This window comes from Vipera ursinii, assembly GCF_947247035.1.
Source record: "Vipera ursinii genome assembly, chromosome: 2".
NCBI lineage: Eukaryota > Metazoa > Chordata > Lepidosauria > Squamata > Viperidae > Vipera > Vipera ursinii.
The window spans coordinates 114,754,579-114,772,167 of NC_139513.1; the positions used below are offsets into that span (position 1 = coordinate 114,754,579).

Consider the following 17,589-nt stretch of genomic DNA (forward strand, 5'->3'; position numbering starts at 1 on the left):
TCTTCTGAAAGCATGTACAAAACACAGCTGCCAACCACAATTTAACAATGCATAGACCTGGTGGCTCTCTCCTCATCCCCAGATGTTGGCCTGCAAGCAATCTCATGTCCTTTATAATTTTCTGTAATTATTTATGGGCAAGAGAAGCCAGAGCAGGAATCTAGATTCCTGTAAGCTTCTTTATTATTTCCATTTTAGTCTTCTGAAGAATAGTAGTCATCACTCTAGGACTGAATGATATATTCATTAGAAAACAGACCAAGGACAATTTGAGATAAATTACTACTGGGTGTGTAGAAAGCTAAATTGTGGTTAGCGGCAGCTATGTCTGAAAGCATCCCCTATGTAAATAAGGAAAAAATATACAACCTATTTTGTCTTCACTTTAAAATGGAAGGAGTGAAAGAAGCCTGTCCCATTGGCAAGGCCTTCAAGATATCATTTCTTAGTTTAGCATATTGCATTGATAATTTCATAGGTCATGAAAGTTATGAGGCCAGACAGAGAATTAACTCAATTGCCCAATAAACAATATTATTTTCAATTGGAGGGTCATTAAAGTTACTGTCATATTATTGAGCCATAGTCAGGAAGGATTGGCACAATTGCTTAAGCACATCCATTTTTGTAAAGCACAATCAGAAGAGTTCTTTTCATGTCAAAGGATTATGTGGGGATTGTAAAAACTACTGTTAAGAATTACACTTTTTGAAAATATGGAGCAGATTCCTTTTTACATTTAAAAGCATACATTTCCTGGACCACACCCTGGTCACTTCCCATTTGGGTTACGGTTAAGGTATGGACTACTGTAATGCACTCTATATGGGGCTGCCCTTGAAGAACATCTAGAAACTTCAGTTGGCTCAAAATGCAGCAACCTGCACGCGCAAGTCCATATTTGTACATGTACCACCTCTCTTGAGGGAGCTCAATTAGTTGCCAATTTGCTTCTGGTTATCAGCTGTAAAGCACTACATGTGGGTTATCTGATGGACCACCTCTTCCTAATTACATCTACCTGGCCCACCAGAACAGAAAGACAGGGCAAGTTGCAGGTCATAACTATCAAGAAAGTACATCTGGTGAAACCTAGGAAAAAGTCCTTCTCTGTGGTGGTTCCCTCCCTTGGGAACATCATTCCCCCAGACATAAGATTAACCCCCACCTTGTTTTTCTGTTTATCAGCAGGGACCCCATTTGAAGCTGATCATATGGCTGTTTGATTTTGTTGCTGCCGCCCTGTATAGGGGAAAGTTTAAATTGTTAATTTTTAAATGGATTTTTAATGTTGTGCACCACCTGGAATTACTGTGAGTTTCACAGCTACACAATTTTGTATGTATAAATAAATATCTTTTCAAATTTAATATTCACTTTGGGCTCTAGCCTAGCCTTTCCCATAATGTTCCGGATATAATGGACTACAATACCAATAATTACCAGACAGGATATCATATACCAGTGCTTATGTGGGATGAGGGGAATCTATCTAGAGGTCGTTATTATGGACAACACTATCACAGAACATTCAGAAAACAAACCATAGAACAGGGGTGTCAAACTGCTGGCCTGAGGGCCAGATGCATCATAGCAAAACCGCGCCCACCCCATTGCCAGCAATGGGGAAAAAGTCACAATACGTCACGTGAAGTTGCGAGTTTGACAACCCTGCCATAGAAAGTAAAATCTTTCCATTTCAAGCTTACACTATCAATTTTGACAAATAATAATTATCCCCTCAAAAAAAGAAAAAGCATAGCCATATCATTAATTCAATGGAAACAACACTTTGCACATAGATTTGAAAATAAAATTCCTTCCTTCCTTCCTTCCTCCCTCCCTTCGATAGGTTCCCCGATAGGCTTCCATTAATTAGAAAAAAGACAAAAAGAATTCTCCCTGAAGTTACACCTGCTGCTCTGCTTAATAGAATTGTATTATTAATCTTTGCACTCAAGCAGCATGTTGGCACTAACTCCTAGCCCTAAGAATCAAACTATATTTTGCAACTATTTCATTTTTGTCTCCTTAATGAATTGTTGTACTAAGAAAAGTGCCAGGAGTATATAGTGTGATTAAAAATTGTGACAACAAATGGCCCTCCTATAAAACTGATTTTTCTCCCTTTTTGCCATGCTAAAGATTGGTTTATCCATATATACAATAACACACAGGAATAGTACAATTGTCACACAATATGCTTAACGACCGTTAAAAGAAAAAAAAAATAACTTAATCAATGTCCTGCTGAAATGACTTGGTTCCACTTACAACCCTATAGCTGCTAACTGCTGACAAGCTTTGGCAGGTTTCTACAGCACACAGTCTTGCCATTTCTGGACAGAAGTTATCATAAGGACAAACGTAGGGGGGAGGTGGAAGTGGAAGCCAAGTATACAGAATACAAGTATTCTCGCTGAAAAGGCCAGGATAAGAACATGCAAACCAAGTCACGTCCTGGGTTGCAGCCTGCAATGATCATTTGGTCTTAAGTTATGAACTGCCTGTTACTCAGAAATGATTTCAAAGATTGTAAACTGAGAAACATGCCTGTGTCATGTTCCATTCCCCTTGACAGGAGGTTGGTTATTCACTCAGAGCATAACACAAATACTGCTTGTTGAAGGCAACAGACATGACAAAAGTTCTGCTCGATGGCTCAAATGCTGAGGTAACATCAAATGAAAGCAATAGATGGAAACACATGAACTGTAGCTTCAGGCTGAAGTAATATCAGGTGCATCTCTACACCCTCAGGGCTTAACTCCTACACTTTTAAGTCCCTCCCATTGAAACAGCCTCCTTCAGTTTCACTTAATCAGGCAGTGAACAGGTACTTCTCTCTCAACACTGACAGCAACAGTTTAATAGTTCAGAACAACTTGGATCCGAGTTCCCAAACTCACAGGTAAGTTAACTTTCAATCATTGAACGCTTTACAAAATGATTTAAAAGAAAAGACAAGCAGCTAAGTAAAGCATGTTAGGTAAGTGTTATTCCTTAGCATGTTCTGCCTTTCTGGCAAGACACGGTTTTTCCAGTACAGGTGCATTATTCTTAAAAGCAGGCTTATGATACAATATGTAATTTGTTATTTAAATCTGCACAAAACATAAGTCTATTTACTATATGATTTTGTTCAAGCTAAGGTGCTATTAGTTATTTTTAAGCTGAATTCATTAATTTTCAGTGTAAAATAAACTTTTAAAATTCCCTCATTTAACACATTCAAGTGAATTATTCCGACCTGCTTGAATATTTAAATTAAGAAGCCAGGTTTTCTGATGTACTCAAATGAGTATAGTATCAGTTGCTATGACAGTCATAATTAAGACTTTGTTAAGAAATGTGTGTGTGTGTGTGTAAAATATGTGAGAGAAAAGTATATTGCATTGCTAATCTATTTTGGAAAATAAACAAATCACCTATTGTGATTAGTATAAAATGGGCTTAAGTTACTTTAAAAATGGAGAAACAAATAATTCCTGTGCTTGGAATGTATAAATGTAAAATCCTTTTTTGTTATAGTTCATACTGACTTCTACAGAATTTATCCTTTTGCTCATTTTATATCCATCATCAAGCATGCAAATTTTTTTATTTTTATTTTTATTTTATAAAATCACTCATTTTAGTTTTAAACATTAGCAATCCAGAAGGTGGAGTAATTAATCACTGAAAAATCTGGGCTGGAATAAAACTCAGAAATCTCATTCTTGCAAAATGCTGGATAGGTGACAGTGGCATGATTTAAGTTATGCAATAATGCCACATCACAATATTTTAATCATAGCATGCCCTTCTAAATGCTCCACCTCAACAAAGACTCGTCACCTAGATCAATATCACAAAAAAGAATGCTGCAACAGCAGCAGACCATATGCATAATGTTCCTTAAAAATGGTTGCTTAGCCAGCTGTAGCTATGATATATTAAGCAAGATCATTACACCAATATGCTATAAAGAATATTTTGAAACAGCACTTTTGAATATTTAAAAAAATGAAATACTATATATTGGGAAAGTGTTATTATTTTTCAGTGCTGAATTCAAAATATTTACATAGGCAATAATAAAGGCTAACAGAAATTAATGTAGCTTTTGTCTTTTTAAATGATCTATATAAGGCCAAACAAGACTTCAAATTTTCTCCTAAATCTATAAAGGCTTATCCTTTGCCAAGCATGACCACTGCCAGTTTAATCTGAAAAAGAGTGCTGGATTCAGAAAATATATGTCTAAATGTATCTAACTGGCACTAGCACTATTTCAGTTTAGACAAGTTTTGTTTCACAAAAATAGCAGTATGTATTTCATTTTAACTTAATTACTTCCATCTTCAAGTAATATTCCTTTTTTTAAAGCTAGGAATGGCAATTAATGATTTTATATACCAAGCATAATTCAGATTTATCACTAGCCCGTTCCTATTTTTACTTCACTATATTTAAGTCGTCCATGTTCATTCCAAATATATAATGGAATCCTTAAGACTACAATTCTGTATTTATTCACAGGAGAATAAATTTAACAGAATACATATTATTATTTACATAGATTTTTGCTGTAAAGATTATTTTGCACCCAGTGTTTGCATTTCTCTATTTGAAATAACTAAAGAGGCTGATTATTTCAAAAGAGTTTTATTATTAAGTTATCTGTTATTGGAAAGATATATCTCTCAAAAAATGCACATTCCCATACACGTGATAATTAAGTATAGAAATTCCAAATTTGCTTTAAGTGTGCAATAAATTAATAGAAATTTAGTTTTAGCAAGGAAACACATACTGCTTATTTTTATTTCCTTTTTTCTTCTTCAAGAACTAATGGTGCATACTGAGCAATCTTTTATTGTATTTCAGTATATTCTTATTTCAGAATACAGATTCAAACTGCTATTGGCTTTGTGAACCTTGCGGGACAGTTTGTTGTGGCAACAGTAACTTGAAGTATTATTTGCACAGAGGCTTATAAATTAGTACAAAGATTAGAAAGAATCTGGTAGCACCTTTTCAGACTAACAAATTTTATTGAAAAGAATAAGTTTTTGTGAATTGAAATATCACATCATCAGATATTAATTATTTAATTAATAAAATATGTTAGTCTGAAAACTTATCAGACTCCTGACTTCGCTACAATAGACTAACACAGCTTTCTTCACACGAAGCTAGCACATTAGGTATAAGTTGAACTTACCAAATCTTTCACTTTGGTTATTATCTAAATTTAAAATTGCATTGTTTAAGCACTATTTTGCCACTTTATGATGGGTATTTGTTTTCTGTTAATATTGTCCAAATAAATTAGCGTGCATGTAGAAATTAATTCAAATAATTATGTCAGAAAGCTGATATAATAAGATTCACTTGCTATTTTAATTATCTTCCAAACTGCAATGCTATTTTATATAGTTTCTATAGCTGGGATTCAAAAAGTCCCATAGTAGGGCTTACAATTTTCAAATAGCCCCTATATTTAATAGAACTTGCTTGAAGCCCTCTAAATTTGGAAATAGCAGCTGAAAAAAAGCAGCACCAAATTCTTCTTAAGCATCATTTATATTCTAATCTGTATCAGAAGAAAATAAAAATTACTTTTTCATCTTTTATGGAAAAGTGTTTCTAGAAATATCAATAAAAAACCAATATATAGTGAACTAAAGGGAAGCAAAAATCATTTAGAATGATATACACTTTTATATTGTAAATTGATATACACCTTTATATTGTAATTAATAGAAAAACAGCAAATTTAAAAGTAATAGGAGAGAGTCAAGTGAGATTGTAAAAATTTAAAATTAAAAAAAGTATGGCATGAATTTTCATTCGCAGGTATGATTTTAAAAATCCAGGAATGCCCGCATAAAATATTATTGACATGTATTTGTTTTTAAGGAATGACACATTTTATAGTTTCATTTGTAATCACATTTATAATATTTTTACATTGAAAATAGTAGTTAATCTGCATTTACTTTAGTTTGTAGTTTAAACATTAATAGGAAAAAAGTTTTGAAGAAATTGTAAAGCCATCACTTCCCTGTATTACTGTAGTTTCGGGTAACAGATACAGTATGTGGTTTTGCAACAGTCATCATTTTGATAATAGTGCTTACAGTTCATGATGAAATCATCACTTTTTAGATCTCTGCCATAACACATCTATAAAATCATGAGAACATGACTCTGAGAGATTCTCACGCCTTCAGAATCAGCACACATAATGGAACAAGTTAATACAAGCCCGTCTGACTTATCTGCAGAGCAAATCACCAGCCTGTATTAAAAGTATCCATTTGTTTTATTTCTAAGAGAAAGCAAGCGGTAGATTATGTCTCTATAAATCAATGGATGCCGGACTCGTTATTTTTTGTACCTTAGAGACCAGCCATGCTACACAACAGTGAGTTCATTAGTAACATAATTAGAAACCAAGAAAGAAACTGCAACAAGATGTTATTCAACAACTTAACATTCAATAACTTAACATCAGACTCGCTGTGGGATGTTGCAAAGTATGCATACTAGCCAGTCCTTAAATATTTGCTTAGGCTGCTTAAAAAGCTTGTTTGCTCTCTAGTAGAGCTGGGTCAGCTCTCCAGGATGGAGTCAATCCCACTCCACCCTACTTCTCCCTAGCATGGAATCTCTTCCTCTTTCCCTAACTGGCTCAACTGGATTATGCTTAAGCTTCTACTTTTGTTAGCAGGACCTGCCTTCTCTTCACATAGTCTCATCCACCTACAGTTCCCTCTCCCTCTGCTTTCATCTTTTCCCTGTCACATCCTGAGTGGATAGTCTTCCCGTGCTGCTTGTAAGAGTTTTCTTTAATTAATTCAACCAGAATTTCAGGGAGGAGACACCCCTCAACTTCAGGTCAGTTAATTAGGGTGCTACTCCAGACTTAGGTGCTTCCCCTTAGGGCAATCTTGTTTATAAAACCTAAGATTCTTCTAAATTAGCTTCACTTTTCTCATATTTGTAATTCATTTCGAATCAAGGGCAAACTCACAGAGTTAAGTTTGAGTATGGCGTCAAGTTATTCAGGATGGTGAGAGCCACAGCAAATGAACTCTTTACAGCAAGGAATATGTGGCAAAAAGGGCAAAGAGATTCGGTATTCGTACTAAAGGGCAGAATTATCACTTCACATATAAATGTCCGTGTCTTCTTTTATAGGGCTATATCTTGCCCAGGAAAGATTATTTTAGAACTTTGGTGATAACTCACTAAAATATAAATGCAACATATATCAGAAAGGGGAAATAAATAATCAATTCTATGTTGTAGAACATCGGCCTCCAACCTTTTGGGCACCAGGGACTGATTCCATGGAGAGAGGTTATTCCGTGGACTGGATAAATGACGTGCTTTCGTGTGCTGCCTGCATCCCGTGGATGGGGCTTCGCTTGTTTATACAGCCCAGTTTCTGGCATGCTGTGGACCAGTGTCTGGCATGCTACATGGAACGGGGTTTGGGGACCCCTGTTGTGCAATACTGGAATAAGTTATAAAATTTATAAGCTATTTCTGAAATATCTTTACATAAATCTACAGGATAATTTTTGAAATATCTTATAAAAACAAATGTGGTCTTAGATACGGTAAAGCAACTACAATTTTCTAAGGAATAATGTACCCTATCTACAAAGAAAAAATAAAAATATTTGGAATTATAAATTTAGGGGGGGAAAGTTTAAAAAGGAACATAATAGACCTTATGTGATTTCAAAAGAAATAGGTTTTTTTCATAACACCAGCACCTTAGTCATACAATGAAACTAATAAATACTATAGTCAGAAACAACAAAATGCAATGTTTAGAATTTATTAATTTTATAGCTTAGCTTACCATGTCACATCGGAAAAAGATGGCTAATAATAAAATATAAAACACATACACACACATATACATATATACATATATATATATACACGTGTGTGTGTGTGTGTGTGTGTGTGTGTGTGTGTGTATACACACATAAAAAATGAAGAAATAATAAAATAATAAAATAAAATAAAATCTATTTCAGCTACTGGGCCAACTAAAGGACCAAAAGCATACATCCTCTTTCATATTCCCACCAGATATCTGTGATGATGATGATGATGATACAAACAAAAAAGTCTTAAGCTTTTAAAAAATGCAGGTAAACCTTTATAATGAATTTGGTTTCTTGTGCCAAATCATATTCAGAATTACAGGTTATACCAAAAAAATTAAATTATGCTTGAAAATCTTAAAACTATTTTAATATTTATATTGTATGATACTTGTAACCAGATCCAGTCAATAAACTAACTGCAGTATTTTGGAGCTGAAGTTTTCATTTTTCCAAGCCACCATGAAAGAGTACAATCTGATTGAAATAGAATTACATTTAACATTTTTTGAGGAAATAGATGGTTGACCTTATTTGTATCAATATAACTTCTAGCAATGAACAACAGGGCACAAATGTTTGGAGATGAACCCTATAGTACTAAATTGTAGACCTCTGTTTTCTAAGAATGTAGCACCACTGTGATGGGCTGGCTGATTCATTGTGTTCTAGCACTTTTATCTTATGTGCGTAAATTTTCAATTGTTTTCCTTTTGCCATTTCTTTCTCTGCATTGAGGATAAAAAGAAATAAAGAGCTGAGGAATACTAGAAAAATGATGATATATTACTCTACACTACACAGGTTATATGTCAGTAATGTGACTTTTGAAAAGCAAATAAGACACATTCAGGAAAAATTCAGTAAATGGCTATTAAACAAGACATCTAAATGTCATTCCACTCCAAGATAGTATACTGGGAATAATCTTCATCCTAATGACCTACTTATACACCCTTCTCAAAAGACTCTATTTTCCCACAGGGTTGTTCAGTTTTGTTCAGTTTCAGCTGTTTTCCTGAATATTTTCATTTTTATCCCAGAACATTTGGCCATAGCATAAATATGATGTCATTTTCAAGACATAAATCTTCCAGAACAGAAAATGATCCATAGTATTCAGGTACATTCCAGAGAACAATGGAAAATTCAGAGCCAGGATAATGTAGAAACAGAGATTTTCAAGTTCAAGCCCACTCTCAGCCACAGAAACTCAAGGAGTGACTTTGGGCCAGTCACTCTCTCCCAGCCCAAGCTAACTGACAGGTTGTTGCTGTGAAGGAACAAAAGGGGAAATGCTATGTATTCAGCTTCAGCTCAGGAGGAAAGGTGGAATAGTTACATAATGAATATATTCTAAATAAATAAATGACAGAATGTCTCAGGCCCAGAAGACAGAGATGTGCATATCCTTGATCCTTATAAAAAGGAACACTAATATTTCTAACACTAATTTTTGTATTATAGTGTCCTGTTTGCAAGCGCTGTTATTTCCCGACACTTCCAAAACTGGCTTCATATCAAATCTTTTGGAAAGCTCTTCTTTGAGCAGGAAGAAATGGTAAAAAGCACAAATTAATCTGAAACGAACTAAAGTTCTGTTAACTAACTGTCACAAGGACAATCCTAAACATAACGTCAGAATAGAAGATGAGCCTCCTCAAAGAGCGTAAACCGAAAAAACCTCATTATATCCCCAGACCCCCAGGAAAACCATTTAAATACAAGTGCTTTCAGTGCCCCTTTACTTGCAATGAGAAATCACATCTTTTTAACCATATGAAGTATGGGCTGTGCAAAAACTCCATCACACTGGTGACAGAACAAGATCGTGTGATCAAATGTGCAAAGTCAAATTCTTTGGAGATTAAGCAGACTCAGGCAGACTCTGCAGCCAAACCAACCTCTTCCAAGGCCCTCTCAAATTTTGAATCGAAACCTCAATATGCATTTGCCAAAGATGACTCCAAGGAAAATATGGAAATTCAAAACCAAGTGACAAATATATCACTGCACGGACCAAAATCGCCTACTGAAAAGGAACTAACTCTTATTTGTAATGAAGAAGAAACTACAATCAATATGCAGTCTGCTCTTGAAGGCATCGTAAGGCCTTCTGCATTTGTTCCGGTGGGAGAGCATCGGCACAATAAGGACAATAATGATATGTCTCAATTAAATTCTCTTTCCAATTCAAATAAAAGCCCTTCTTTTCCAACAAAGTCAGCCTTTCATGCTCCAAACAATCTATGGAAAACAGGTGGTACAATTATTACTCCAGAGTTTACTCATAAAATTACACCTGCAAAAGGCTTCACTTCCATTCCATCTTATGTACAGCCCATGATTCCAGAATATTCACCTTCGTTGTATGAACATGGATTAGCTATCTATGCACCTTACTTCCTATCAGGAAACTCTCATGAATGTGAAAGTTCAGTGCTGTCTGTCTACAGCTCTCAAGATCAAAGACATTTTCTTCCTCATCCAGGACCACTTCCAAAACCAATCAATCCGGCAACATATGAACACTACCGCTTATTCCAGCCATATCGCCCAAATCTTCCAGTGCCATATGGATTTTGTAGACCATCAGAACCAGCATTTTACAGGCTACCACATGTTGCAGATATTAACAGAGACACAAATTCTCATTTAAAGGAGGAAACAACCTTGCTATATCCTCATTCTTCAAGTCCAGCCAGGTTATCGACACAAAATTCCCATAAAAAACCAGATGACCACGAAAAGGAAATTCCTATGCTGCATGACAAAGGTCATTCTAAAGAAGATCAAAATGAAAGAGAAAACGCCAAAATGAGCCCTCGTGCTGGAAGTGCAGCAACTGGATCCCCAGGAAGACCCAGCCCAACAAACTTCACTCAAACTAGCCAAGGTTGCGAAGGCCTATTTGATCTCTCTAATAAGTCATCTTCAGTTACTAACAAATGTGATCAAGCTGAAGAAAGTTTTACAGCATTCAGACCTGTGAGGAAAAGTACAGACCAATCACCTCCGCCTGTATCAAAAGAAGACAAAGGAAATACTCCTAAAAGGTAAAATGTCAAATGCTCTTTTAAAGCCTTTTTTTTCCTGCTAAAGTCTATGGTGAAAGCAAACATGCCCTCAAGATACATTACACAGGGCCTCCTAGGACATATTTCATTACTTGTCAAACTGGAAAACACACGGCAAGTAGGAAATACATGGGATGCAACTATATATAGCTAGGTGGGAAAGTTTATTTTAGAAGAGGGGAAGGGAATATTCTTGCAAGGGTTATATACCAGTGAGCAAGAGCAGGGCTATCCTAATTCAAACTTTTTCCCTCTTAAGTTCACCACTACCTCTTTTTTTGGTAGGCTCTGGTCTAATGACTTGCTGTTCTGAGTGCTGAATGAGGAAAAAGACATTTCTCTTCTCCCTATCCAATGAAGAAACAGATTGAGGATAGCAGGGGTTTTGGAGGGAGAATGGGGAGGAATGCAGTCAATGGACTTTTACTGTTGCCTTTCAAAGAAATGTCTCACTACAATTTATTTCTATATTATGTTTTGTTATTGTGCTATTATCCTAAATTAAATTAAATATCAAGAGAATGGAATATGCATGACAAATAACAGAGTAATACATGAAAGTAGGAATTATAGTAAATAATAGTAAATTATACTAAATAATAAAATAATCTTTTATTCTTTGTTTACAACCTAGCCTTATGCAAATTTACACAGATACAAGCACCATATAAATAGTGAATCAAATGTTTAAGCATGCACAGGATTGCTAACTTAAATGCTGCTATTTGTACAGTTATTTATAATACAATGTCATTTACTATATTTATGTTAGTTATTCACCATTTTCTTTTACTGTTGGCAGTGTGTGAGAAAAAAATTATATACAGATAGTAATATGATGCAAACCCAGGCAATATAAACAAACACCAGAAGAACCTATGGGATAACATAACATTTTGATTAAACATACCAATAAAATTAGGATTAAGCATTAAATATTTTGTTACATGAAAGCAGATTGTAGACCAGCCTTTTTCAAGCTTTTTATTCCAGAGAAACACTTGAAATTACTTTTAGGTCTCACGGGAACCCCTGCATAAAAATTCACAAAAAATACAAAAGATTCCCAATCCAATTCACTTTTAACCCTCAGAATCCATATCTATATAACATTTACAGCAGCAAACCAGCAGGTGGGCAAGCAACTCATAGTGCATAAAAATTCTTACCACTCTGAGAACTAATACTACTGTATGCCATGCAAAGTGTGTGTGTGTGAGAGAGAGAGGGGGGGGGAGATTTACAACAGGCATTATATAACAATGGCCTAAATGGCCTCTTCCCATTCTGTGCTTTAACATGTCTCTTTTCCAATAATCCTTATACAGCAGGCCTCTCCAAGTCAAATATTTACTTATTTTTAACATAATCATCAGAAAACCCTTGCTACATTCATAAGCACATTGATAAACTATAGCACTTACTCACTGTAACTGAAAATATATTTCCCAGTATATACGATGCAGATTGACTTCATAATTTTATGTAATTATCTTAACATGAAAATAAGCCAAAATGTATGAATTGCTCACAGGTCACCTGAGATTTAAAACTACGTCTTCCACATGCAAATATTAATGAGATAAACAAATGCATTTGCAATGGTGTGGGTGTCTGTGTAACAATGATAGCATTTTTCTAATTGGTTCTATATACAACCAATTTGTTTCATTTCTAATTCAAAATATCTACCCCTTTTAGGTATTTTGCCTAATTACACAATAAAATTTTCCATTTTTCCTCTCAGTAGTGACATCGCTAATGAAAAGGAAAATGTACAACATGGAAATGACAGTAATGAGGATCCTTTGTCCAGTTCCGAAGACGAAGCAGGGATAACACCGCTTAATCTTTCCAAGAAACCAGATGCAAACTTAGCTGATACACACACATATTCAAGCACTGTCCAAATAGAAAACCAGAACTGCATGGAACTGCAGGAAATGCCTTTGAACCTTTCAGTGAAGGACAACTATCATGTAAATTTATGTCTCCAGAACTCATTATATGAAAGTAAAGATCATAACCTTCAAAAAGCTGAAACTAAAGATTTGGGGATAGAAATAGGTAACCCTAAGAATCACACAGACAAAAGTTCCTTCAATAAGTCTCCTACTGTGATGCCTATCAAAGAAGAGCAGGAACCAAGGACAATTGAGAGTTGTGATGAGCAGAAGCAAACTGCAGCCGTTGCTCTCTGTCAATTAGCTTCCTACAGTCCAAATACAATTCCAAAAGAGAGTGCAGAGAAAAATAAGCAAGAGAACAATTCTCAGTATGCAGATTCCATTGCTGAACCATCAGAAACCCAGAATAACCATTGTAAAAAAACAAAAGGACAAAAAAGGACCACTCACAGAGAAGCAATAAAAGTACAAGGAATCAAAAGAGTAAGAACAAATGAATGTAGTAGAGTCTTCACTTTGAGAAAGAGAACAAGGATAACATAATATTGTTCCACCAAATACCCAGTATAGTTCATATGTACACTATCTAACAATACCAATTTTTTGCAGTACCAATTTTTATTTTTACTTTGCAGATTCTTTATTCTATTCAATTGAACTATGTAAATATTAAAATATCTTGTACATACATTTTAAAGTAACTAAAATGTCTCATAATTATATCTTTTTAAAGTCAACATTTAAATGTAAAACTGAAGCTAAATGATAATTTCTTAAATGCACTATTGTAGAAACATGTTTCTTAAATGCACTATTGGGAAAACAATTTATTCCAAAAATAGAGCTTCTAAAAGCACGTTCTGGATATGAGTGTTCTATTGTGTCTCTGACTAATTTCATTTTCAAATCTTTTTGTTTTATGTTTTTTGTTGTCCAATGTATTTTTTGCAGTTTTATCAACATTTTAAGAATGAAAATTTCCAGCTACTTAAGGTTAGATGTTATTGAATTCTCACTGATAATATATTAGAGCACTCATATAAAACTTTGTTAAATTACAGCTTTGGTATTGTGTTTTTCCCAAGTCGAATGGTCCAAAATAAAAAAGTTATGGTCCAAATTTTAAGTCCTAAATTAATCAAATTAATTAAACTTTAGTACTTATACAAAGTAGGGGTCCTACACAAATAGCTTACATGTTTGATAAACTGCAAGTTCAGGTCCCAAGTACTAAGAGAAATGCAAATCAAGAAATTATTTATTTCAATCCATATTAGAAGGAATCCCATGTTGTGAATTCTATATTTTGCATCCATCAGTTTGTAGCACTAAATAAATTGTATAGAATAAGTATTAGTGAACGTTTCATAGTCTTGTTAGTAAAGATTTTCCATTTCACATGTTAATTTTTCCTCTTTTTACAATAAAATTGTATATATTGTAGCAAAAAATAGCTTGCAAAGAAACAAACCATAAAGGCTACAGATAAACCTTAAGTATCATTATGTATATTCCTCAGAAAGTTACAACAATGTATCTTTGTAAGTATCAGTTGTAACAATGTTTAGCTGGGGAGAAATACAGATCACTCTATTTCTAGTTCATGCCAATGTTGCATTTATTTGATATTTATTCCATTTCTGGTGTAAAACTACGCTCTTAAAAAAATGCACAAAAATCAAATATGTAACCTAAAATCTGTATTTAAATGTTATTTATGTACACACGCTGAATATTGTCCAGCAAAATATACCTTTCTAAGTGTAATGTACTGAAGTATATGCATTTTTAGTATATTTCATCCTAAAATATATCTTTCTTATTATATTTTTACCATCAAAATTGCAAAATTCAAAGAAGTCCTTGGAAGTGTAAATCATAACAGTTGATTTTTCTTTTGATGAGAACTGAAGAAAAGTCACATTGCTCAAGAATCCCTGTACTCACATAAGATACAAATGGAATGTATGAATAGTATGACTATTATCCATAGGTATTAAAATGTCAAGCCTTTAGAGAACTGGCCATGTATGATAAGTGATTAATGAACATTGCACAGGTAGTTCTTATTTAATGATGGTAATTGGGACTGACGACTCCTTCACTAAGTGATGTAGTCATAAAGCACAATGTCACATGACCAGACCAACCTTCTACAGGATTGCCAGTTGAAGTTGTTAAGTGAATCCCACACAGTCCTTAAACGTGACATTCTGTGATCACCTTTTGAAACCTTCTGCTAGCTTTCCCATTAACTTTGCTACTTGTAAGCCAGCAGTGAAGGTTGTAAATAGCGATCACAGACAACAGAACACCCTGATATCCTAATTGCAAGTGATTGCTAAGCACCCAAATCACAATCACATGACTGCACAGAGACTTCAATGGTCTTAATTTCAAGGACCGGGTGTAAGTCTTCTTGTTCAGTGCCATCATAACTTTGAACAGTCATTAACTCAGGCCTACCTGTAACAGAAATAACTATTAGGAAATTAGGGCAGTTTGATTTAAACAAATTGTCAGCAACAAAGATTGTGCTAGACAGGCTATGGGAAAATGTAGATCCAAATGCTTTTGGGGGGACGTCCTTGGTTATGAGGACTGGCACTTGTACAAATCCAGTTTCAGATCTTGAATCCAATTCTTAAGTTAACAAAAGACATAGATGGGATAATTGGACTTTATTCAAAAATAGTAAGTGCTAGCAAAATAATATTTTAGGAAAAACTGGAGGATGGTAAGAGCCAAGTTAGACATTCAGACATTGGAGACTTCCAGTATCATGCAAAATCAATTTTGAGGATACTTTTTGCCGAGCTATTCAGTTACTTGCAGCATGGTTTTCAATATGAAACTGAAAGCACAGTTAAACCACATTTTATAAATATTTCCCAATTTTCCCAAATATTAAGATCCCAGTCAGGTATGTTATTTATAAGAAGAACACCACAGTGAACAGAAAGAAAGAAAGCAACCCACATGTGCGCGCACCCACCACTGTGCTAGCGCTGTGTGGGTGCTAGCGGCTCCGTTTATGCAAGCACAGGCACTAGCACCCCACTTGCGCAGGTGCACAAATGTCAGTGCCACTACCAGCACCAGTGCAAGCAGCTCGCTTGCGCATGCACACGGGCGCTAGCACTACCGCCATATGTGCGTCTGTTTACGCATTCGCACATACACATTTCCCTTCTCCTCCCTTTCTCTCCAAGCTGCCAACCCAGAAAGGTTGGGGAGCTCTGCACTAGACCAAACTGGCTCTCTTATATATAAGACATAGTCAAGCTCTTGGCATCCCACTTGAACAGAAAGCAAGATTCTCTCAAAGTTTCTGAAGAGAGCAGAATAATATTACAAAAATCTACAGAAGTCTTTTGCTAAGGGAGACAGCTAGTGCCTTTTCAGACTCTGAAAATACAAACAGCTATTAATTATTAACATATAATTCTATCAAACCAAAACAAATCTAATTTTATTTTCAGGGATTTTATTTTTGGTTCAGCTCAGTTTAGAAAACACTTACCATCTGAGAGTCGGGAAGGTAGTAACAATCCTCTTCTTCCCAATTCAGCCAGTGCCAAACATCCACCATGCCACGCATTATCAGTTTCCTGAAAACTTCAGTTTTAGAAAAAAGGATTTTAGGATTTTTCTTAACTCTGATTTTAAAGTGTATGCCAAAGAAGTATCTTACATGGTGCTGTGTAATTGTGCAGCAAAACTTAAAATCAAATAAAATTTTCTTTAAATATGTCACTGTGAATCAATCAGAACATAATCCCAAAGTGACATTGCACTTTCCCCCTTTTTGCAAGCTGCATTGATATTTTTTTAAAAAAAACCCCACTAATATTTAAACAATTTAAACAATAATTTTTTAAAGAAAATATTTAAACAATTATCTTTCTATGCTAAATAGCAGAGGTTCCCAAACTTTGACACTTCATGGTGCTGTTAATATTTTTATAATTCTTTTCCCAACCCTAGGTCTAAACCATGAACTATCTCAAGATAGTAATCTGCAATCCTGCAACATCCATGTGATTTTCTTAAGGTGCCCTGGCACAACAGCACAAAGTTTAAGAACTAAGTCTCTACAGAAAACTAACACTATAAGAGTCTGAATCCTCTTGGTCCTCAAAAACACAGATTGAGATTGTAAACTGAAACATTATTTTAATGGGGAAAAAATAAGATTCAAACATACTAAAAAATAAGCATCAGTTTTAGAATAAACCAAGATATTAAACCAACATGTAAATATGATTTAATATTTTGGTGTGTTCAGAATATCAACCTGCTTCTCAATCAAGAAAAAACAGGTTACCGATCAAGAATTGTGGATTTCCAGGTACAGAGAATGGTGAAAAGAATTACATCACATTTCTAGTAATGAATTGTTGGTCTGTGCTGTTTGTCAAAAAAAACAAAAACAAAACACCATTTAGACTGTGATAAAGGGGAAAGGAAGATTTCAAGCATCAAATGGGCAGCATTTTGGAGAATCTATTTTGGAATCTAACTTCTATGTTTCCGCTTGATAAATGTTTTGTGGATAAAATTTCATTTCTGAAAAAACTGAATGCAAAGTATTACCTGAAGCAGTCTAATACAGACCCAACAACATCATCAGCTAACTCTTTTGGCAGCCTTCCAGTTAACCTGCCAATCCTAAAAAAGGCAACAGTACTTCATTAAGATTTTCATCAGTCT

The 17,589-nt window shown here is 34.7% G+C and overlaps 2 protein-coding genes across 3 annotated transcripts in view; one reads left to right on the top strand and one right to left on the bottom strand.

Moving 5' to 3' along the window:
* TBCD (tubulin folding cofactor D) overlaps positions 1-17,589 on the bottom strand; it is a 164,767-nt gene that overhangs the window by 96,884 nt on the left and 50,294 nt on the right. For both annotated transcript variants that reach the window (XM_083354407.1, XM_083354406.1), the window contains exons 13-14: positions 17,473-17,547; positions 16,400-16,494 (exon numbers count right to left, since the gene is read on the bottom strand). In XM_083354407.1, the coding sequence (XP_083210533.1) occupies positions 16,400-16,494; positions 17,473-17,547 (170 nt within the window). The remainder of the gene's footprint in view (positions 1-16,399; positions 16,495-17,472; positions 17,548-17,589) is intronic.
* ZNF750 (zinc finger protein 750) lies at positions 2,826-15,006 on the top strand. Its single transcript, XM_083355397.1, has 3 exons — positions 2,826-2,911; positions 9,360-10,948; positions 12,717-15,006. Exons 2-3 carry the CDS (start codon positions 9,543-9,545, stop codon positions 13,417-13,419), a joined length of 2,109 nt encoding a protein of 702 aa, XP_083211523.1. The 5' UTR covers positions 2,826-2,911; positions 9,360-9,542; the 3' UTR covers positions 13,420-15,006.